Below are 23,289 nucleotides of genomic sequence, written 5' to 3'. Positions count from 1 at the left end.
TCATTAAAGACCTTGCACTACTAGCTGTTAGATATAGAACCCTCCAAGAAAAGGCGAACAAATATGTATGCAAACAATTATACGTTGGGCATTCATAATGGAGTGTACAAAATTTGGCTGTAGGTGGAAAAATAAAACAAATCAATCTGTCTAACTTTGTCACCAATAAGCGTGAAAAAAAATTTAAAAAAAAATTTTTTCTTTTGTTTTTTAAGTCCACTCTTTGACATTAAATGTGATAGTTTTGGACGGCTTTGGTCTTGAGGTTTCTGTCAAAGCAGTTGGCGAATGGCCTAGTTTGACATGATAAGGGGATTTTTAAAAGGAGAGAATAAAAAACTCGTTCGTCAGACTGTTCGCCAACAAAAGCTAAGTGAAGGATACAAACAGGTGCAATCTTTAAAATCCACTTACCGCGTTCTTGTTCCAATCGTTCTTCAGAAATCAACGACAAAAAATTTGTTAGTGAGTTTTGCAAGGGATTTTTCGTATATTAATTTTCAGAAACCTTCAGCATTTTTTTGTTTGTTTCTCTCTACCAAAGGCTTTCCGTAGCCTGTATCTACCTTAGTTAGCTTTTTCGGAGCTGACATGGCCGATAACGTTCATGAGTCTAGATAAACGGGCCAACACTCTTGGTTGATTCATTCACCAACAAAAACTGAACGAGAAAAACAAACAAATAATAAGTTAACAATTGTAACGACAACGAAAAGAGAAAAATAGGAAACATTTTCACGACCAAGGTAGAAAGAAAAGCGACTTCTGCTAGCTAGTTTTCAAAACCGACGTCAGCAAGATACTACGTACCCCGACACCGGTCCATCTCGGGACGGCGCCCACCCGGATTATCAGGCCACACAATAAATGTGGCATTACACAAGGTTTCGCGGGAGGAGAAAAAAAACCTCAATTCTGTCAGCCGGTTGATCAGCTTTTATATGAGGTGAATTGGCCAATTGTCATGTATACATAGAGTTTGATTTATGGAATACTTTTCTACATCCCAGAGGGACAAGACCAGACACTTTAAACCTTCCAAGATTCTACTGCCCAGAGGGACAAGACGAGAACTTTGATTTACCCTTTACAGTCTTAAAACAATGAGACATAAATGAAACTGTGTCTTTTTCAATAATGTCAGCCGACTGTAACTAACTTGCAAATTATGTTAATTATATTTACAGGAATAATCTTCCATGTTGGAATAGCTGACAATTTTCGAAAATCGCCTGACTCAGAAACTTGTCCCTAGCAATCCTCTGTTGTACCTCTTGCCATTACAATTTAGGCACAACTACTTTCCATGCCGTTCTATCCTGCCTCTACACTTCTGACTACTGTATCTGGTTCCTTCTCAAAAAACACCACAGTTAGATGATTTTAAGAGGGCTTGTTCTCATCCACATTAAGGTGTCAAGTTGCCGCTTCCCTCCTCCATCCCCAAACCCTTCCTGGCCTCAATTTTCCTGGGCTACAGCCCCTTTTTGCTCCTTCACTTCATACTTTTGAAATGATTACCAAACAGGCCTAACTAATTTCCATTGTTTGTTTGCTTCTCTTCTAGGCCAACAGAGCACCACAATAAGAATAACAACAACATTATAAACAGTTAGTGAATCACTTTTAATAAAGAGCCCTCAGGCACAAAATGCAGCGGAAGGGAGATTTCCCAACATAAATTTAACAGCAATCTTAAGCTGACAGAAATTTTCAACCATATGGTCTTTGAGTATTACATCCTGTTTTTTTTCTTTTCTTTTTTTTTTAACACTGGCAAGGAGAGAAATGATACCAATATAACCCTTTATGTGAACTCTCTAACTGAACTACACATGGAAACTTTTACTCTGGTTCATGAGAATAGTTTCTTGAACCAAATGTAAATGTAACCTATTTAGGAGTTCATAAAGGGTTAATTTGACTTTTCATTAGATATCATTTCTTCCCCTTGCCACCAGAAACTAACGGCATTCCTTTATCTTTGCCACGAAGCTTGACACCTGAGAAAAAGGAAGAAAAAAAAACTTAGCACTAGATGACACTGAACCTTATCAACTCTTCATTTACTCCTCATTCTTAAGTTCAAACAACTTGCAAGTGATACAGACTTGTTCACTATGCAGTCACCTTGAAAGACTTTGCTGTGGTGCAGTTTTTTCCTTGACTTAAATTTATCAAAATAGTTTTACTTTTAATAAAGGAGGTTAATTTCTAAAGAAACTTTTGTGCTGCCTCAGTGGTGGGTATTAGTATTACAAAATAATTTGGTTTTATAAACTGAGTTGATAATTTAAATTAGCCACCTAAGAGAGTTTCTTAAACTGAAATTTTGAACATTAGTCCTTCATCAGAGTGCTCTGTTAAAGGACTAATGTCAGCTTAGGACCTCATTACTAAGGCCAATTTACATTATCAACTTAGCTGTTATAACCAAGTTGTCTAGTTTTACTTTTGACATCCTTAATTTTCAGATGATGGTACACATTAGTACATTTACTTATATGTCCACAGACGTAGCATGTATGTGCATAGAACTGCAAGTCACACAAGTCACAGTAAGTAATTATATGATAAGCTGAATTACATACACAATTTGATTGATTCTTATTAATGATCTATTGAAGGATAGATGCATATATAACATCATCATTAACAACATTTTGCTCTTCATCATATGAAAAACGAATACTTCAAAATGTGGTAAGAACATCAGTGACACATTTAGCTGTGCCTCCTGTGCCACTCTTTTTGTAACTAACACATTTTGATGTCGTCTGTTTAACAAATAGATTCCAAGTTGCCGTGCGTCTGTTCAGTAATAGATCACAGATGACGTCAAAATGTGGTAAGAACAAAAAAGTGGCACACGGGGCACAGCTGAGTGTGTCACTGACGTTTAATATAATAAAGAATTAAAAAAAGTTTTAACGATGACGTCATCTATGCATCTGTCCTCCAATAGATCATAAGTGAGAACCAATCAGAATACGTGCATAACTGAGCTTATTATATAATATGTATTATGTACCTTCATATTTCAGTTACACGTGTTCATCATAGTAGTTCATGAAATAGTAGGTAAGGATAAAAAGGAAAAAAAAGCAATAAAGAAGCCTGGCTATAAGAGCTAGAAAATCAAGGAATTTGATAAGGCATGGAGAAAAAAATCTCAACAAAAAAACCAGGGCTTGTGGTATGAGCATTCTTGGCTGCTCACCCTTCAGCAACCATTGACAAGTTCTGCCTCCTTGGGGTTAGTAGGAGTTGACCTTGATGGTGCCACCAAAACTTTCCTATGCCTTGAATTTCTTCTTCTTACCAACATTCTGAATTGACTGAAGCTCAGTTGTGCACAATGGCAGGAGAGTCTCTCGCAAAACATATTTTTCCAAGAGTCTCCTAGGACTCTGCTTCCGTGTTTCTAATAGGCATTTCCAGTTTTTCAGAGAGTTGACAAAACTTGACATGTGGTCACTCAAGAGCATGAAATGTTGGCAAAACTTTGGAAGCAAAAAAAAACCCTCTTTGTTTCTACATGAGTGTGTCTTCTTCAGCATATCAATAGGGTATGAAACCTTTATGGATTGACTTGAAATTTGGTGTTGAAGCTCACAAGATACCAATCAAAAAACCCATATAGGGCTTTTCTGTTTTTCAAAATTGATCTCCTGCAATGGTCTCTGATGTAATGCATATCAGTAAAATTTTGATAACTTAACTTGACAGAAAGATTGCAGGTAAACAAGAGGAATGTTAAAAAAGCCCTACATGGTTTTGAATACCAACCACTTCAAAATGAAATTGTGCAGAAGTTTAATTTGTGGGGTTAGATTTGATACTTGATTGATTTGCCCAGAGTCATTGTCTGTTTTGTGCCTAAGTCAGTTTACAATTAGATCAAGTTAAAACAAAAAAACTTTTGCTGAATAATTCCTTTCATAACTTTTCCATTGATTTTTAGTTTATGGTGGTAATGCTTAAATGGCACAGTAACAATTTTTTTTAACAAAGTACACTCATGAAGGTTAGATATGAAACACTCACCCAATGCTCGTTCAATTTTACCCATCACTTGATTATTAGGAATTGCTTTACCAGACTCATAGTCCATAATGACTTGAGGCTTCTCGTTGATTTTCTATTACAGAAAAAAAAAAATTTTTAAGGGAGAACATAAAACAGTAGAACATTGTTTACAGTTTCCATAAAGCTCTTACTGTTGCTAAGTCCTTCTGTGTTAATTTCTTCCCCATTCTTGACTGTTGAATGAGCTTTCCCACATCAAGGGAAACTTTCTCATCTGCAAGACAATCTGGGTATCAGACTCTCATGTCAATCTCAAACACACAATAACTGCAAAACGATTTTGTTGCTGGCATGTCAAAAGCTGAGGAAACCAAAACTGTTGTCGTAGTTAGGGTGGTGCAATGACTGCAAATGTGCGTCTCATCATTTGCAATTCCCTTGAACATCCACAAACAGACACAAAGGTATATAAAGGGATTCTTAAATGCAGGTACTGGTACCATCAACAGCAACAGGCTGTTGGAGGGATTCAAATGTCTATGCAGGAAAGAAGAGAAAACTGTAGAGTGTTTTGCATCACCAGAGTTTTCTGAAACATCAAGTGTTGCTACTTGCCCTGGATGCAATACAAAAATTATCGTAATTGTGCTGCTGTAGAATTCCCTGACTGCTATTGGCTGAAGCTACTCTCAGACAAGGGTGGTGAGGACTGTGTAACACAGACACTACACCAAAGCCTATATGCCAACTCCAAGATCCAGGGTTTGGCTCACTTACCCTTGCTAAACTTGCAGAGCTTTATTGTAACAAAATTATTTCATTTTTAAAAAATGAACCCTGATACTTGATGTAACTCTATTTGCCAGACTACCTAGTACATGTGATTTCCAAAGAAGAACTTACGATGTAGCTCCTCTGTTTCTCTGTCCAGTTTAGCAGAATCCTTATTTGCTGAATGCTGCTTGTTTGAAGCAGCACCAACTGTTTGAAAGCAAATGATTTAAGAGCTATTAAAGATTAGAATTAAATATAATTTCATGGAAACTTCAGAGGAGAGCTGCTCTGAGCTGTTCCATTGAAAAAAAGTGCACTAACATTGTCTGTGACTTCCCAAAACCATCCCATTCTTTGGTGACTGAGCATTGTTCTAAAATATCACAATTAAAAGTGGTGCATATGGTTCCCAAACTCATCCTGGTCTCCTTGGAATATTGCTTCCCCCCCCCTTCCCCCCAGATACAGCATTAGTCCATCAAAGCTTTTCCCCCAGTATCCAGTAAGGCTTGCTTGACAGTTTGCCAGTACTCAAGAGAGTTAACCCTTTAGCTCCCAGGAGTGACAGAAACAGAATTTCCCCCTATAATATCAATACAATATCAAGCAGACAAGTATTGAGAATAAAGAAAAATCTCAATTAGGGGATTATTAGTTGATCCAATATCAAAATCTCCAAACTAACATCATAAGGATTATATAGCATACAATAAGGAGAATTAACAATGAAATCTGGGGGTTGAGTTAACTATTGACCCCAGACTTCTTGACCCAGAGTTGCACAAGTTTACTGTCAGACCATGGTTCAGCTTCTGTAACAACATGGTGTCACATTCTAGTTTTCAATATTCTTTGAAAGCTAAAATGAGCAATTTTAAATGAAATTCATGAGGATAAAGAGTAGAGTAATTCCAGGCTGATTCAAGAAATGAAGTTGCCATTTTTATCTAAAAGTAAAACTTTTCAATTGTTCAACTTACATTTTTGTGATGTTTCCACCTGGCCACCATGTCTTTGTGCTTGTGCAACAGCCTTAAAGGCACCAAAAAAAACATTGTTTGAACATAACCATTTAATTACAGGTAAATCTGGCTAGAAACTATCTCAGGTATTGTGACTTTTGAGTAGGTTGGGGCTAAATTGGTCTGTAAACTTGGATCTCCTCAGAACACATTTGCAGCCAAAATGGAAAAGATCTCAACAGAATTTTAAGAATTTAGAGTTCCAAAGATTCCAACTTTTCAAGAGCTTTTATAAGTGTCAACTTTAATATTCATTTATTTATGCTGTATATGATTATATCTGTTTATTATTAAGAAATCGTCTTTTACAAGTTGCGTATATCAGATGTGCTGCGTTCACGAGCCAGGTAGGATTAGATTTATTACAAGAACGATTTTTTTCCCTAGAGGATCTGGCATGAGTGTAATTGCTTTGGGATTTTTTAGCCCAACTTTCTTTTTTAGATGGAAATTAATAAAGAGTTGAAAGTTCTCACATGTGTTTGAAATTAATTCATGGTAAACAGGTTATGGATTTTTTCATGTACAATTATTTAATCTATGTTTGTATAACACATCCCATATAATTTAATCACTCAAATATGACAGCAAGTTCTAGATCAGGAGTTCCAAGATAAAAATCCGTGGGGTAACCCAAAATCATATGGCAATTTTAGGACAGTACCCCACTACACTCTGGATTGGTGAGAGTTGTTGCATGCTTGTCCCAGCGGTTTACAATCCAGTTTTCATTGTCTAAGCTATGGATTTCACATCATTGTAACGAAGTATATGAAATGAACGACTATGCAAGTTCTCAGATAAATACAGTGATTGCTTTTTCTGATGTAAGCTAGCTTACTTTACCAAAATCTTCCATTCTTTCACTTTTCTGCTGAATCTTGCATTATCATAATAATAATATTAAGGAATCAGATACCTGTTTAGATTTCAGTTCTGCCGCTCTAGGTGTTTTCTTTCGCAAGTAAGTTACTGAGTCCCAGTCGGATTCTGCCATTTCTACTCTGTCGAGTGTTCCTGTAGAAATCGAGAAATATTTAGCCAACGAGTTACCTCGTGAAATGAAATAGACCAAAACAAGATTGAGTGGAACTGAGCATGCGTTATCTTCAAACGCTGGCTGATATACAGCGGGCTCGCAACTGTCATCCTCCATGCAACTATTGCAACAGACTTGGCAACAATGGATTGGTAAATTTATTAACTTCTTTTTCATAAATTAAGACTATCAATCAAAAAGTATTTATTTAATTCCAAATGCGCAACCTGTAACTTTTTTGGCACTAGCCTGTTTTTGGAGCCTAGGAACGAGGTTGCGTTGACGTCTCTCGTGCAGGGCCTGGGTTCGCTCTCTAACATGGCGACGTTGTCAACAGCTTTCTCTGTTATTCTAAAAAACCTATTTTTCAAGTTGTATTCCCATCTAACTTGACCTAATGGGTAAGTCAACGGAAGATAAACTTTTCTACTACATAATGACGGGGAAACTTCATCGTGTGCGATCTCTTTTCAAGAAACACGAAGCTTCATATTTAACTGCCTTAGTTGATCGTAGTGGCCGAACAGCTTTGCACGCCTGTTGTCTTCTTGGAGATGATGCAATAATGAGACTTTTGTTGAAGAACGGAGCCAATGTAAGAGCTACAGACAGTGATGGCAATACGCCTATTCACTTAGCATTGAGATTCGCTGTTCAAACAGTTCGATTCTCGACATACAATGATCTGATTGTACCGTTACTCAACTACTGTGACAATCCCCATGTTCTTGACGAAAGAAACAATGAGGAAAAAACGCCCAGAGAGTACCTTACGGATTTAAAAAGGGCATATGCTCAGAGAAGGGAAGAACTAGAGGCTGAAAGGAAAGAGGGTTGGCATAAAGAGCACGAGGAGAAGTCAAGATTGAAGGAAGATCTTGAGTGGGAAAGAAAACTACAGTTTGAAGAAAGTCAAGAAAGTTACAGTAAATATTGCCAGGATGATTACATTGATAACATGAAAGAAACATATGATGAGTGGGCTGATAGAATTACGTACGAAAGAAGACAAAAAACTGAAGCGAAGAAGCAACAGAAGAGAGAAACAAGAAAGTCAAGCCGGCAACGAAATGAAAACGAACGGAAAGCGAGAGAACGAACTAGACAACTTGAGAAGGAACACGAAGCTTATGTAATGCGGATGTCCGTAGAACGTCAAAAATTGAAACTTTCAAAATCATTAGCAGATTATGAATCCAACTGCACAGCAGTATTCTGCAGTAATTCGACAGTAAACCTCACGTTCGTTGATATACCGTGGCCCACAAAGGGTGGTACCAAAGACATGATTGCCCTTTTGGGAAATTGGTCAGAAATTAAAACGATAGAAGAAAAAAGAAAGTTTTTGAAAGAACAGCAAGTGAGATGGCATCCTGATAAATTTCTTCAAAGATGTGGTAACAGGCTCGATTCACAAGACAGAGTTAAAATAATTGAGCAAGTAAATGAACTGTCTAAAGAGATAAATGCCTTGGTTGAGGCTGAATAATTATGGAAGCTTCAGATGTAGATATGGTTAATAAAAATGACTTTCAGAAACATAGTTGATGTTGTTTTCCCCAACTTCCTCTCAAGTTGTGGTGCCTAAGGCTTGTTGAGTTGGTATTATGAATTCTTGAGCAATATTAGATTACCTTTGTGGGTTATAAGGTTATGCTGCAAAGAATAATCAACAACTATTCTCTGAAATGGAGGTGGCTAGTGTTGAAGACTTAGCAAACCTCAAAGTAGAGAGGTAAATACCCATTGTTAGCAATGGCTTATTTATTCTTGCAGTTTTTACAATATTTTGGGTGCCAATCCTGTGCAAGTTGCTTGAAGGTGGATAGCAAAGGATATTAAGAGTTTAAGGAGCCAATCAGGGTGTGCCCACTTTACTTAAGGCTTAAGGTCTGGATCTGCCACTTTTCCACAGTCATTAGCATGGAAATGATTAGAGGTGTGATGGACAGAGCAATGCTTCTGGTAAAAAGGGGTGAGAAAATGCCCAGACAAGAGAAATTCAGCAGGGTTTCCAATGGAGGAGTCAACCTGCCTTGTTTTTTCTCTAGCTTTCTCTCCTTTAGGGCACATCCTCTGAAGGAGGTGTGAACTTTCCTTGTTTTTTCTCTCGCTTGCCCCCTCTTTTCAAACATATAAACACACCAATTGCCTAGGACAGGCTATGTTATAATAGAAGGCATAGCTCACATTTCCCTCCCCACCCCAAAATCAGATGATAAATCACAACAAAACATGGAACAAATAATGTAAACATGTCAATAGTGATTTAATTCATTATTCAATAACTGTACAGTTCCACCATGGATCAAACAATAAACAGAGCAACAAATACTTAACTCTTTCACTCCCAAGTTCTAAATATCAATTATCTGCTTTGTCTGCTATACATTTTCTACAATTTCAGTTCTAGGAATTTGGTGCTAACTCTAATAATATCTTGTAGTTGTCATTTATTTCTATTCTCATCTGTCTGAATGATCGCATAATGATATTGTAAGGAGCAACTACTTTTTGGCCATACCCAGGAGAGAAAGGGTTAAGTGCATGAGCTACAAGAAGACACCTTCTCTCTTGAAATTAACATTTTGTCGTGAGCTGTGTTAGATTAACAGGATACCATGCCCAAAGATAGGAAAAGAAACTTCCTGTTAATTAAGTCTGGTCAAAAGAAAGTAGAGTCTTAACACTAAAGGTGCAACAACAAATGTTTTGAAAATTATCAGGGGCAATTTCTTAAGAAAGTTTATCTCAAGATAAGAGTGTGGAAATAAATAACTTTTAACCAAGAGAGGTGTCTTGAAAATGATTTTAGTCATGCAGCCTGTATCAGATGTTCAGTTAGTAAAATGTATCATGATAGGAAACAGTGCTACAGCAGCAGAGGAGTGAAAGAAAGACATAGGTTGGGTCATGTAATGAACTTTACCTGACCCTGACCCAGACCTCTCTTGCTTTTTCACTCCTCTGCTACTGTTGTGCCATTTGACATTTTGCTCCATTTCATCAACTGAACACCTGGAACAGGGTATTAGTCCTGATATATCAGCTTCACTTCAATATCTAATTCAAGGGATTTACACTACAACTTGTCAAATTGAAGGTTGCCTTATACTTCAAAGATAACAAGCATATATAAATAAACCTAATTTGAAAGAGAGCAGTACAGTGACATGTACAGTCATGTAAATAGTGTTATTTCTAACCAATTGAGCCTATTACAAACACAAACTCTTTTTGAATTCTAAAGCCAAACTAGAGAGAATGCATGTTAATCCTTTTTAAGTACACAATAAATGACAAGTGCAGTCTCTAAAGTTCGCTTCAATCATTTGTGCTTTAGAATTGAGCAACAAAATAAACTAAGGATACTCTAATATCATAAAAGTTGAAAGTAATAATAATGTGACATGTGAAGCATACATGTTGATGTAACTAATGAAACAGCCATCAAACTTCAGTCTAACGCTCAGGGAACATGTCACAATTAATTCTCTGTCTAGCCTTTTCTTTGCAGTACTTCTTGTGGGAAGGCCAATCTCTCTGTAGAAATCAAACACAAGGATTACCATCCAGTGGTTAAGTTCACGATGCCTCATTTCACATTTAAATCAGGTTTGGGCATCATCTTCAGATTAACCCTTTAACTCCCAAGATTTGTTAGTTAATTTCCCACTCTGGCTGTTACACATTTCCTTGTAAATTGGTTATGAGAATTTGGTGTTACATCAAGATAATAACTTCTAGCTGATAATTTTGAGTATTCTCATTACTTGTTTAGTTACTATAATTGAAAGGCTCAGAGCAAGAACGACCCCTTGATTTTTCGGCCATTTTTGAAAGTGTTCAGAAGTAGTTGAATTTTGGCATGTGGACTTAGTTTTACTCGATATACACTGTTTTGGTTTTTTTTTCGCTGGTTTGCGCTTCGTGAACAGAAAATAATTAAACAGTTTCAGTTTAAAATTTTAGAATTATGTTTTGTATAGTCCACTGTTTTACAGAATGGAAGTAAAGTAAATAGTGTCTAATAATAATTATTATTATTAGACACTATTTACTTTACTTCCATTCTGTAAAACAGTGGACTATACAAAACATAATTCTAAAATTTTAAACTGAAACTGTTTAATTATTTTCTGTTCACTGACCCACCTCTTGACAAAGAGGTCCACAGTATCTGACTTGCTGGCACTGTCCACAAATACTGAACTCCCGTAGCTACAACCAAAGAATAAACATGAATTTCAATGAAATAATCACATTCTCAGCACCAAAATAAAGGCAATAAACATTGTAAGGACAGAGGTTCAAAAATAAAAGAGCAAATTGGAACTCAGCCTACAGCTCTCACACTTGATTAAAATGTTTAATTAATTTTCCACACTTGCATAATTGCAGTTCACCCTTAAGTGCATCTGGCTTCTAATTTCTCCTTACAGTATCACCCTTGAATGAAATGTAAAGATCATGAGAATATTGTAAATGAATCCCAATTTAAGAAGCTCCTGATTGTCAAACAAATTCTCCTTGTCATTACCACAGTAAATGTGGAGAGATCAGTGAGGAGAATATGAATGCTATTGTTAGGGTGTAAAGGGTTAAGCTGGGAGAACATTTTTTCAGGGGGGGGGGGGGAGGTGGGTACTGAACTACTTGGCACTCAGAAAATGGGTATGTACTTCCAAACAGGGTATGGTTTGCAAAAGTCCTGAGTTTAACATAGGGTGTAAAATTTTTCTATCTGGACTGGAGGCCTTCAGCAGAGGGTGTGAATTGGCAACATGTGATACATGTGTACATTACTTATAGTTTATAAGTTTTCAAATCTAGTTGTAAATATTCTGTCTAAAATTCATGAATTTGGCTCAAAGAGGTAAAGATGCCACAAGTCATAATAAATTTTCAAATCTTCTGTTTTAACCCCTAAGAGTGACTAGCATCCAATTTCTCCTTACAACATCATCCCTAAATCAAATATTAAGGTCACAAGAATAAAGGAATTGATCACCAATAAAGGAGGCTCTTAATTGTCATACAAACTCTCCTTGTCAGCAACTTAGAAAATGTATAGAGAACAGTATGGAGAATATGTATACTGATGTTAAGGTGTAAAGGGTCAAACAAAGTGGCAAAACAAGAAGATTTTGCTCCTAAACAGGCTCAAGGTTTTAAGGCCTCAGAGGTACACTTAACTCAAACAAAGGAAGTAAAGTAATGTAAAAATAAAAAATAAAAAAAATTATAAACTTGTCTACTAAATCAACTAATCATCATAAGCTCAGGAAGGCCAGTAAGGAGGGAAGAAACATCCAGTTGTAACATTTTCAGTAACTGGACACTGGGCTTTAAGTTTGATGATCCACTAATCAAGAGATAGGACTGACCTCAGTTTCCATTTTACAGCAAGGGGGGTAGTGGCACTCATAAAAAGATAAGGTATCGTCTGGAAGAAAGATAAGAAAATTCAGGAAAATTTCAAATATTAATGGTACATAATGTGATATGATACACAATCCAGATATTTCACTCCTTGAGGTAGTCAATAAGTACCCGTAATATTCCAACTACAATATAAACACTTCATCACATCAATAAAAGGCAAATATTGGCTAGCCTGTTCCAGGTTTTTGGTAAGTAAAACATAGTTATGATGGTTACTGGTGTGGCAGTTGTTGAGGTGTGAATTATGAGGGAGTTTGGGGCAGGTCACAATGAGTTCTTTATTAACCTGACCCAAACCTCCCTAGCATTTCCACTCTGCCACTATTATTGCTTCAATTACTATTTCAAGCTGTTTGAATGATCCTCAACCAGGGAAAATTGATTGAAAACACAATTATTTGAATTGAAATACAATAAAAAGTATGGCACTCACAATGGAGAACACTGCTTAGATGTTGAGACAGACGGACATAATTGAAAAAAAAGTGAAGTTTGCATCACTGACCATTAGGAAATTGTAGATTGAACAAATTTAACTTTCTTACCTTCTTCTAATACTTGTTCCCCATTTGCGTTATAACACTTGTAGTTTAAATTCATAAAATGCTGTGAATATAAAAGAATAAAAGTCATGTCCAAAGTTAATAAGATATAAGGAACCAAGCTTTAGGTCATGACATGCAGACCTCACTCCACTCAGCCCATACACTATGAACTTAAGCCAAATACTTTCCCACCTGACCCTCCCACTCAGTTAATAGTTAATATTATGTTGTATGCTGGGTAACTGCTGTTGGTGTAGTGGATTATTGCAATCATCAATGAATTATGATCCTTGTTTTACTTCTCACCAAGTTAATAATGTCTTTCACATGACATGTGTATATGAATAAATCTAAAATATACCCTAGCCAGCCAATACCATAGCAAAAGGCTGACTAACAATGGAAGAACCCTTTGTAGCAAACAACTCTCATCATGAGTCATTTCATTGGTTCTAATCTTCCCCTTAAAACAACTAATAAATTAAAAATTTGTTACTAATAAGCTCTTTTGCTGACTGTCTTCACTTGATGTTTTACCATCTATAGATTTAAACCATAAACCATTTGACCTCTCAGAGTGACCAGCATGTAATTTCTCCTCACAACATCACCCCTGAATCACACACTAAGGTCAAAAGAATAAAGGAAATGATCACCAACTAAAGGTGCTCTTGTTCGTTAAACAAATTATCCTTGTTATTACCTTAAGAAATGTATAAAAAAAACAGTATGGAGAATAGGCAAACTGATCTTATGGTGTACAGGGTTAAAAACAGTAAGCAAAAGTTTGCAGATGACTTGCTCTTGTACCTCATGCTCTGCCTCAAATGGAGGCAGTCTACACACAGCCATCCAGTATAATCTTTGGTCTTCCCTAGGTTCACTCCCACAGTTATTACTATAACCAGCACTGAAATGTAAAATTCAGTATTCAATCACTCTTATACTGCCATGACTAGTAAGTAAAAATAAAATGCAAACAATTGTTAAGTTCTACACTGTGGTAAGTAGATACCCAGAAATATGCTCTACCAAGGGATAAATAAGGACATTCCTCCAAAATAGATTGCAAGAAAGACTTTCCCAGTTGCTTACTACTCATCTGAGGTAACTCAGGAATCGAAATACAAATATCACCCCGTGGGCTCTGACAAAGGGCTAACGCTCGAAACGTCAGCTTTTTTACCCTTTGCAGTGGCTAATTTACTATTCAACCCAGTTGTTAACACTAAATTACCTACAAATTTAAAAGATTCCCATGTTTTTGGAACCTAATATTCTAGTGTTAGAAGTTATTAGTATTAGTTGCCTTTCGAAAAAAATTTTCTCTTCAAACTCTTACAGCAGAAAGAGAGAGACCAAGAGATCACAATTAGGCTTGCTTAAGCCTCCCCCTACATCTTGATTCATCTCCCATTGACAATTTTCTGCTTCATAACATTAAAATCTTAGTTAATGTCAAAATAATGATAACAACAACGATAACTTAATAATTATGATGATGATGATGATGACATATCTGCTGTACCTATCAGCACTGCTGGACTTTACTTTTGAGTCTTTGCTTTGAGGGGATGGTACTACACACAAGTTATTTAATCTGTTGTCTGTGAAATAACAAAATGATGAAGGTAGAAAAAGTTCATATCATTTTCCTGAAAGCTGTTCAAATAGTTGCAATGCACAACAGTAAAATATGATAACAGACAATCATTCAAGAGAAGTTTCTGAAGACTAATTAAATAAAAGTCAGTCTATGACAGCATGTGCCTACTGTTGTACAGCTATAGAGTATAAATGCAGTAAAAGAGTAATGTGGTGTAAAATCCAAAGGGGCTAATGAACAGCTGTTGTCAAAGCCAAAATTGTGATAAAAGGAGGCATTGACTGGAACAGACTTGTGCATTGGTTAATTGACAGGCTGGGGACAGAATAAATACATTTATTGAATGTGCATCAAATGTATTTTATACAAAACTTTGCCACTTTGGAAGTGGCAAACACTTTTTGAGAAAGTATTACGGACTTACACAACACCGTAACATCTCTAACATCAGTAGGCACAAAAACTGTTTGTATGTAAAATTAAAACAATAACTAAAGATAAATAACATTCATCTTTAATCCAATTAATGATAATACCCACTCTCTGAATTGACTCAAATGGGTTTTTAAACTTAATATGTGCTCTTAAATTAATGACTTTATCAGGATGCTGAAAACTCAAAGGCAATTCCTTATCCTTACGTTTTGTTTCAGAAATGATTTTTTAAAATTTCTAATGATAACTTACCAACTGTTACACCATTTTTGTGACAAACTCTAAAGCCAGGAGCTATGCCACCACAATGTCTCTCCCTAAGGTAAAACAAGAACAAAGGTATTAAATGTAAAAATGAAGTGTTTGCAGAAGATAAACAAATGAAATGATTCTGGTCATGCAAACTCCACCCTAAGCTTTACATCCTGTTTAGATCAGACAATGCATAAAAAAAATCCATCATAAGTTCTTCCATGACTTTCCATTACATTCTACATTGTTTTGATTGTTAGAAAAATACTTTCAAAATTATGAACTTTCAAATAACATATACAGCCATTATCATATTGTCATGATTATCTCTATGAAGACCAGTCATGGTTCTGCACATACAAATAATATGGTGCAATAAAGTTACAGGTATGTATCATCACACTACTTTGCTTTAGACAACAGATTTCACATGTTCATCTAAGGTAATGTTTCACTATTGGAAGTGTGTAGTTGTAAATGCCTTAAGGTCCCTTTCAGTTAACTGGACTAATTATTTATTTATCGTTTCTTTATATATGTACTTAGTAAATTAGACTACTGTTCTCAGAATTTTTGCCAGACAAATGCCAAGCCTTAGAATTCATAAGTTATTCAAGGGTGAGTTACCTTTATTAAACAAAAAAGGCAAGACTCACTACTATTTAACAACATTCTTGTTTATTTAATGATTGGAAAACATTCTCTCTTAAGGGCTAGTCAGAGAGGCAACAAAACACTTCCTTACCAAATATATTCATGGAAATAGCATCCACTTGTTCCTTCTCTTGACAAGTCAAATGCATATGCAAAGATGTTAGCACCATTACCATCTTTATTGACATCAACTTTTGCCTGATGAAACAATACAAAGCTTTTACCGTAAATCCACAAACTAAAAACAGGGAAAAGGAATCCATACAGCATACAAGTGTAATAGCATGATGCTATGTAAAATTTTCAAATGCAAATCAAGTATTAATAAGTCATTTTTCAGAGACACCTGTACAGGCACATGAGCATCTTTGAATATTAAGCATCTTTGCTTAAAATGACTATGTTTTGCATTCCAGTTACAAAACAACAAACAATAATGTAGCAGATTATATCTCTCAGTTAAAATTTGCAACATGGTAGGTCAATTTTGCAGGCAGTATTTCACTGTATGGCCAGCTAAATTCAAAAGTTTGTTTGATTAGATTTCTTCCTGTCTATTTGAATCAAGAGATAGATTAAATTTTGTACCAATCTCGTTACCTTGGTCACCACTGTAAGTTACAGACCCCTGTTTTCTTACCCCTTGGATTTATAGTATGAATGCTTTTCCCTACTGCTATAAATATCAGCTAAAAAAATGAGGTCCATAACTTAATGCGCAGACCCTTGATTTTGGATGAACCTTGCATTGGTAACACAAAAAAAGAATTGATAAACACTGTAAGGTTTCACTGAGTTAGTGTGGGAAGAGAAAATTGAAATCACCCACCTCAAATCGAAACTTTTTCACTAGATGAACATCTTTTTCGTCAAGAAGAGAATATTTGTGCTACAAAGGATGGTATGAAGAAAAACAAGGAGTAAGACAAACAAATTTGAGTGATGTTAAAGCACAAAAAAATTGTTACGAGTTAACACAAGGTAATTCACATCCTGTCATAGTACTTATTAACAAAACATTCAGAAAATGCATCAAATGAGTGACAAAGATTTAAGCAATAAAAAATGGTCTTTTCTAGCAGAGTGGCCCCAGAGATTGGACCTGTACTAACCACCAAAGATAACCTACAAAGAAGCAAACTGGGGGAATTATTCTGCTATGTGGATTTTTTATGCTGCATCTTTACCTCCTTGGTGCCTTGGGCCATCAAAATTTATAATAAGCTCTGCAGCCCAACAGTAGTTTTCATCATGTGTACAGTAACGAAACCTCAAGAAGTATGGAATTCCATTTACAAGGTTACATTACAATATATTGATATATTATTCACTTTGTTAGAGTCCATTATTTCCTCCTATCAGGCTGATTTTCAACACATGTAGATCGAAATAGAGAACCATGAAATTGATAGTAATAATAATAATAGCAATGAGTAATTAAAGAGATTCCTCAGCGAAAACTCCCCCCAGAGGATGTCACTGAATACTGTAAATCCCTCCTCTAAGCCTTCTGGGCGCTGTAAATCTTACATGAGACTTCACCAACAAATGAGACTTAAATTTTTCAGCTGAAAAGGGTTCCCCTTTCACCTGCATGTCAGGAATAATTTACTTACACTCTAGACTATACATCAATTAATTCGCACTACATTTCCTAAGAGTGAATTTATTACTAGATATAAAGATTCTTTAACATAGGTTGCATTCTGCACATGAAAAATCAAACAAGTGAACTGCTTACGAGACGACTGAAATAACTGATCATGAGAACATCAACAAATTAAATTGCAGGATTACAAATCAACTCGTAGTTCTTGATCAGATCAAATACAGGTAAGTAAATGAAACCAGTCGAAACGTTTCCGCACAGACCTTGCCACCAGCCTTCCCGATGTACACAATCCCCAGCTTTTGTCCTGCTTGCATCATTCCATAGAATGGGGTTTCCCAAACCGCAATACAAATCACTACAACAAGGCTAAAACATGGCGAATTCGAAGTACTACGATTTTTATCGCCACCTTGATCAGCGGTTGATCAACGACGCCATATACAGCTTGGTAACCCGGCACAAGGAGAACATGCGCGAGGGCAACTCGCGAGGGTCTCTTTAGAGAGTCTGAGAAAGGAACGAGAAAAGAGGAAACGACCACTGCATTTTAGGAAAGCTTTTAAACTCTTTACGTTGGCCAATTTATGTCATCAACTCAGTTGATAATACAAAATTACCCTGTTATACTCTCCCACCGACGCGGCACCACATTTTTTTGGGAAACCTATCTCTGTATTCATTTGCCTTTAATTCAGTCGAGCATTCACCAAAACCACTTTCAATAAGTCGTTAAACAGAAGAATGGTAAAAATTGTGTCGCGTTTTACTGGCATGTCATTTGAGAGCCACCGATCTCTTCAGAGTACCCCTAATCGACTCTCAGAAATTAAATTTCCTCAAAGACTCTAATGATAACTGCACAGTTCTTATTCATGATATTCGCGATTCTTTTTTGAAGTCCACTTACTTTGGACACCACAGTTTCTTTAGATACTTACCCCCTTTACTCTGGAGAGAGTTGGTATTAAAAGGAAAAAATATAAACTGGTTTTGGCTCGAAGTTTACAAGAAAGATAAACTAAAAGATAGGAACCAAAAGCAAAACGATGCTTCCATTTGTGGTTGGAAACTGTTTCTCCTGAAAAGCAACAAATTTCTACCTTTTCATACTTCATGATCTTCTAACTCTGAAGGGCTGTTAATGATTTTAAAGTAGAGAAAACCGGTCGCAGTGCTAGAAAAAAACCACGTGGCATCGTTTATATTCCCCAGCTGAGCTGGGACATGAAAGAAGTTGATGCTCTCTTTGTTACTGGGTAAATCATAGTTTTTGTTCAGGTGGAAAGCACCTAGTTCGAACTTGGTACGGAAATTTTCCTGTTGATTTAAATCCTTCTCAGGCCTTAAAAAGTTCATGGTTACGTTGGAATCAATAGCAGGGCTATGAGTGTGTGTATTTAAACACTCATTCTGTAGTGAAGAGTTCGGGAGCAAACCTTTTCCTCCTTAACCTACTTTTGGAGCTCGAAGCCACCGCCTATTAGAGGAGCAGAGGAACCGAGTTTCGGGTGACAAGTTTTATCCCTTCGAGATTACAAAACTATCCATAACATTACAGTAAGATGCCGATAAAAACGCCATGTTCATAGTTTAATCGATACTTTTCCTTTCACAAAATGCCTGCCTAACACGAGAGTAAAAACTGCAGTACAAAGGAAATATATAAAAAAAAATTAAAATACAAAGACAATCGATGAGAGTGAAAGTGAGTTTCATACTTAGACTATGGTAACATCATCATACTATGAAGATATTGATGTTTGTGACTTAGTAAAACTGGCACTATTGCAATGTTGACGGATTATTTTATTAATGATAAACGTCCAAGTCTTGGTGAATCATAGCACTAATTACAAAGAAGAAAAAAAGGAATAGTTATTTAAACAATTCCATTAAGAGATGAATTCAAAATGCATCAATCTGATATGCTGTATGATCTATAGTTACAAAACGTTTTCCGTCTTATGTGTTCAAACGCTACTGATAGTAGATACGGTCGAACTTTTCCACTACGGCCACTTTAAGGGCAGAGGGAACTGCTGGATGTCGAAGAAAGCTGGCCGTCAAAGGGAGATGAGAAATTATTTCAGTAAGGATGAATGAGATTGTCATATTCAACGAGAGTCACGCCGTAGTGGAGGTTCGAATGTACGATTGAACAAGATAATAAAATATCTTTGCTTGCATACTTTTATTCCTATGAAGTCTAAATCAACAAGGTGTGTACCAAATACACCATAGGAAATCGATATCATGTTGTAAACTAAGAAATAAGAACTAAAGTTCTCTAGGAGCAAGCAAACTGAAGTCAAACACATAGTAGTCCACATAAGCCCCTAGGACTGAATTTTATCTCTAGCTAAAACTATTGTATTATCATTATTTGTCCTTAATATGAAGCAGGAGCATTTTTTGCATGACGAGCGAACGCTTGGTACTCTTATATAAACAGTTAGGTCACCACCATTAAAACTAAGGCAAGAAGATAAGGATTAAATTTTTTAGATAGCGTGCACGAAAGGCAAGAGAGAGGATGGGGAAGTGGGGAAGCAGACCAACATCGATTCAAAGATGGGGACTCGGTTTTCTAACGTTCAGAGGCACTTTACTTCATTTCGTTCAGGGGAACTCTCTCATTGCTTAATTTGTCCCTACGTCGCACGGCTTTAGTGTTTGAATTTTCAGTCTCAGTTGCAGCCAAAGCAACAGCCACAGCTTCAGCCGCCGCTGCAGTTGCAACAGCTGCAGAGGATGTAGCTGTAGCAGCTCTCGCAATTACAGAATCAACCCCAGTCCCATCAGGCTGAGCTACAGTTATTTTTTCGGCCAGAGCCTTCGCTGCTGCTGCTACTTCCTTTGCAGCCTTAATAAACTGTGAAGTATCTGAGGAAGTTCTGCGGGATTTGAAGGACAGCCATGACACAGCACCGATAACAGGCAATAATACTACCTTTACAATATCATCTGCAGTTTCCCTGCCATAAAATGACTGCCCAACTAATAATGGAGGAACAACAACAACAACGCAAAGACCAAGGAAGCCAGGTGTATATGCGAAAAAGGTGGAAAGGCAGGAGTCATCTGAGTGGGTTGTTTCATTGATTACAAAAAATAAGGTAATGAAAAAAAAGGAAAGTATCAGCAAAATAGACACGCCCCAAGCTGGATTAACCATGATACCCACTGCAACCCAGCTAAAATGGTAACTAACAAAGCTAGTGCACATGATAAGCAGTAATCTGCTGAAAAATGAACTGATATCCAAATCTGCACAACAAAGGCAGTTAGAACAGCATATAATTAACCACTCTGGTATAAGCACAGTGAGTGCATAAAAAACACTCGACAAATTTCCTCTTCTTGAAATTTCGGTAGATTCACTCACACTTACAGAAACAAATATAACCTCTATCAGCAACAGGACGCAACAAAATATAGTTACTGAACGTATCAGTGGTTTTTCTTTACCACAACAAATATATTTACACTTATAACGTTTTCCATCGCAATCCTCCAAGAGTGAGCTACCTTGAATATCATCTTTTAAATATTGTAACACCCAAAAATATAAAAATGGACCCAAAATCATGGGAGACAGGAAAGAAAACCACAAAACTACCCTTAAGTAAGAACGTCCAGTAGTGTTCATGCCTGGGGTGTGCCCTTCTATGACAGATTCTGCAAAATTCAAACGTGGATCTCGCAAGCCAGGAATAACAGCAAGGTCTTGAAGCTGAAAAAGAATTAGACAGCAGAAGTGACTATAAGAGTAGAGCATGTGAGAGTGAAGAACCGTTTTTGGTGATAGCGGAAGTATTTTATTCAAGCAGTTCCGGAGATAGTGATCATTGACAGCGGTTTCGACAACCTGAGCGGAAGCATGTCATCATTTTCGAATTTAACGGCCTTTAGCAAACCGTAAATTAGACTTTGTAACATGTTCCTTGATTTTCCGAAAGCAGAAATGTTATGTATATGTTATTTGCGGGCTCGGATGTTCCTTGGTCTGATGCTCCAACGGTACATCCAAGCTCGCCCTTTTCTTGTCTGATACGTTGACTTGAGGCTTGAAGTCATGGATATTGTATATAATTAGCCAACTATATTACTCGCACAAACTGATTCAAGAAGTCGAAAAATAAGCATTTCCACCCATGAAGGTCAGCAAAGGTTTTCCTTAATGGAAATTTGATGGAATTTCTTGTAGTGTTTTCAACTTAGACGCCTAAAAATGAGCGCTTATGCAATCCGACGCGGTGAAATGAGTAAAACAAATGACAATTACTGGCTAATTCATTCACGAAAATATAGCAAGACAATTTAACGAAGCGTTAGCACTACCTGTGGGCAGAGATAGGAAAATTTTGCCAGCCCTAAGAACCAATCGGGTCGCCGGCCTCGTTACTGTGCTCTCTTAGAACAAAATGATAGAATCTTACAACCCTAACATAACCTAACTATTCTTGCCGGCAGCCTATGGACTGATAGCTACGCTGTAACCATTGCTAAATGAATGGCGTAAGAAAAGGGCATAGCTAACAAAAGACAAGGAGTGGTTTACAAGATCAAGTTTTCTGACCGCCAAGCCCCGATATCTGGAACACTCAATTCATGAACACAGACAACTGGAAAAGCACAAAAACTAACCTAACCTGTAAAATGTTCGTTTTAGCGACTTAATATAATTGAACCTCTCCACACATGGGACAGTATCTTTTTTACAGAAATAGCCCCTGTAGAGCTAGGGTTGTAAAAAGATACCTGTTAGTTAAGAAGGGTATAAACTTTTCATTTTCAAAGTACTTAGAAAAGGATACTGATACATAAACCACTCAAAATGTATCAGTGAGTAAGATTCCGAAATATTTTTGTACAGAAGAAAAATGTAAACGATTGACGATTAAGGTACAGTGAGATTTCAATTTAGTTGAATGATTGCCTTTAGTATTACGGACATTTCATTTCTGCCATAAAATATTGTGAAATGCTTGTGGAAAAATACTTCGTGGCTGGTAATACGCTGCATTTCGTCATGGCTAAAGTACTCATCAGATACCTTTCGGAACGTTTGAGCAAACTTGTTGCGCATTGTGCTAACATCTTAAATTCGCGAATGTGCACTTTTATAAAATAGCTAGAAATAGCTAAAATACTTACGGCAGCCAGTACATCTTTAATCCTTTTATTCCTGTCTTCCTCTGAAACATTGCAGCAAAAGTATGGAATTGTGATGGTTAGGTTTCGCGTGCGTGCGGTCACCAGTATTGAGGAAAGGGATGAGATCTCAAGGAAAACAGCAGGAAAAGCAGCATAAAGGCTTCTCAAACTCCATGTGTATTCCCTTACACCATTGTCGCCTGTTTTATCAGGTCCAATCTGAACAGATATATTGACGAAGACAAGAACTGAGGAAGGCTCATTTGCTGGATACAAGGCGGATGAAATGTTAAAACTGTTCTCATCTGATGCTAAGGAATTGTAGATGTCAGTATTGGTTCTAATACAAGTAGCGGCGTTGGAGCAATTAGTTATTACGTCTGCATTGGCGCAAATAACAAGACTGCCGATCAAATGAAATAGAACGTAGACAATTCTGGACGTCCGTTGTGTCACACACGCCATTTTCTCTCTGATTATTGATAGATAGATAGATAGATAGATAGATAGATAGATGGTGCCAATTTCCTCCCTTGCAGCCAAGGGCTGAATTGCGGAGGAACCAGAGAGGTGAGATCGGACGTCAGCATATTAAAGGCGCCTCTGGCAGCCGCTTCAGTCCATTGTGATCACACCTCACCCACCCAGACCTACGACGGCACAAATCGAGATAGACCACAACACCGGGCACTACGTGCCCTACTCTTTGCGAACAGTGC

At 36.9% G+C, this 23,289-nt stretch overlaps 4 protein-coding genes across 4 annotated transcripts; 1 reads left to right on the top strand and 3 right to left on the bottom strand.

Moving 5' to 3' along the window:
- Positions 1-1,607: 1,607 nt before the first annotated feature.
- On the bottom strand, positions 1,608-7,005 carry LOC113682276 (endothelial differentiation-related factor 1 homolog). Its single transcript, XM_089204048.1, has 6 exons — positions 6,745-7,005; positions 5,784-5,835; positions 4,933-5,010; positions 4,221-4,303; positions 4,048-4,141; positions 1,608-2,003 (listed from the first exon to the last, which is right to left on the bottom strand). The coding sequence occupies exons 1-6, from the start codon at positions 6,979-6,981 to the stop codon at positions 1,939-1,941; spliced, it is 609 nt and encodes a 202-aa protein (XP_089060174.1). The 5' UTR covers positions 6,982-7,005; the 3' UTR covers positions 1,608-1,938.
- Positions 7,006-7,145: 140 nt separating this feature from the next.
- LOC113682273 (NF-kappa-B inhibitor-like protein 1) lies at positions 7,146-8,403 on the top strand. The gene has a single exon (XM_027199427.2). It carries the CDS (start codon positions 7,262-7,264, stop codon positions 8,351-8,353), a length of 1,092 nt encoding a protein of 363 aa, XP_027055228.2. The 5' UTR covers positions 7,146-7,261; the 3' UTR covers positions 8,354-8,403.
- Positions 8,404-9,109: 706 nt separating this feature from the next.
- On the bottom strand, positions 9,110-17,870 carry LOC113682271 (zinc finger MYND domain-containing protein 19). The gene is made up of 10 exons (XM_089204046.1): positions 17,674-17,870; positions 16,631-16,690; positions 15,893-15,999; positions 15,148-15,212; positions 14,383-14,461; positions 13,665-13,764; positions 12,855-12,915; positions 12,252-12,310; positions 11,020-11,085; positions 9,110-10,407 (listed from the first exon to the last, which is right to left on the bottom strand). Exons 1-10 carry the CDS (start codon positions 17,728-17,730, stop codon positions 10,327-10,329), a joined length of 735 nt encoding a protein of 244 aa, XP_089060172.1. The 5' UTR covers positions 17,731-17,870; the 3' UTR covers positions 9,110-10,326.
- A 1,119-nt stretch (positions 17,871-18,989) lies between these two features.
- Positions 18,990-23,048, bottom strand: LOC113666601 (uncharacterized). Its single transcript, XM_089204036.1, has 2 exons — positions 22,571-23,048; positions 18,990-21,146 (listed from the first exon to the last, which is right to left on the bottom strand). Exons 1-2 carry the CDS (start codon positions 23,033-23,035, stop codon positions 20,019-20,021), a joined length of 1,593 nt encoding a protein of 530 aa, XP_089060162.1. The 5' UTR covers positions 23,036-23,048; the 3' UTR covers positions 18,990-20,018.
- Between the last annotated feature and the right edge of the window lie 241 nt (positions 23,049-23,289).

The sequence above is a fragment of the Pocillopora damicornis genome, chromosome 4 (assembly GCF_964200805.1).
Source record: "Pocillopora damicornis chromosome 4, jaPocDami1.2, whole genome shotgun sequence".
Lineage (NCBI taxonomy): Eukaryota > Metazoa > Cnidaria > Anthozoa > Scleractinia > Pocilloporidae > Pocillopora > Pocillopora damicornis.
The sequence above is the reverse complement of the archived record's forward strand: the minus strand, read 5'-3'. Positions and strand labels throughout refer to the sequence as shown.

Coding starts and splice junctions, on each gene's coding strand:
- LOC113666601 (XM_089204036.1), bottom strand. CDS start 23,035: ATGGCGTGTGTGACACAACGGACGTCCAGAATTGTCTACGTTCTATTT. Junction 21,147..22,570: donor TTAAAGATGTACTGGCTGCC/GTAAGTATTTTA, acceptor ATTCTTTTTCAG/CTTCAAGACCTTGCTGTTAT.
- LOC113682271 (XM_089204046.1), bottom strand. CDS start 17,730: ATGATGCAAGCAGGACAAAAGCTGGGGATTGTGTACATCGGGAAGGCT. Junction 16,691..17,673: donor TCGGGAAGGCTGGTGGCAAG/GTCTGTGCGGAA, acceptor CATCCTTTGTAG/CACAAATATTCTCTTCTTGA. Junction 16,000..16,630: donor TGAAAAAGTTTCGATTTGAG/GTGGGTGATTTC, acceptor TTGTTTCATCAG/GCAAAAGTTGATGTCAATAA.
- LOC113682273 (XM_027199427.2), top strand. CDS start 7,262: ATGGGTAAGTCAACGGAAGATAAACTTTTCTACTACATAATGACGGGG.
- LOC113682276 (XM_089204048.1), bottom strand. CDS start 6,981: ATGGAGGATGACAGTTGCGAGCCCGCTGTATATCAGCCAGCGTTTGAA. Junction 5,836..6,744: donor CAGAACTGAAATCTAAACAG/GTATCTGATTCC, acceptor GGTGCCTTTAAG/GCTGTTGCACAAGCACAAAG. Junction 2,004..4,047: donor TAAAATTGAACGAGCATTGG/GTGAGTGTTTCA, acceptor CCTTTTTCTCAG/GTGTCAAGCTTCGTGGCAAA.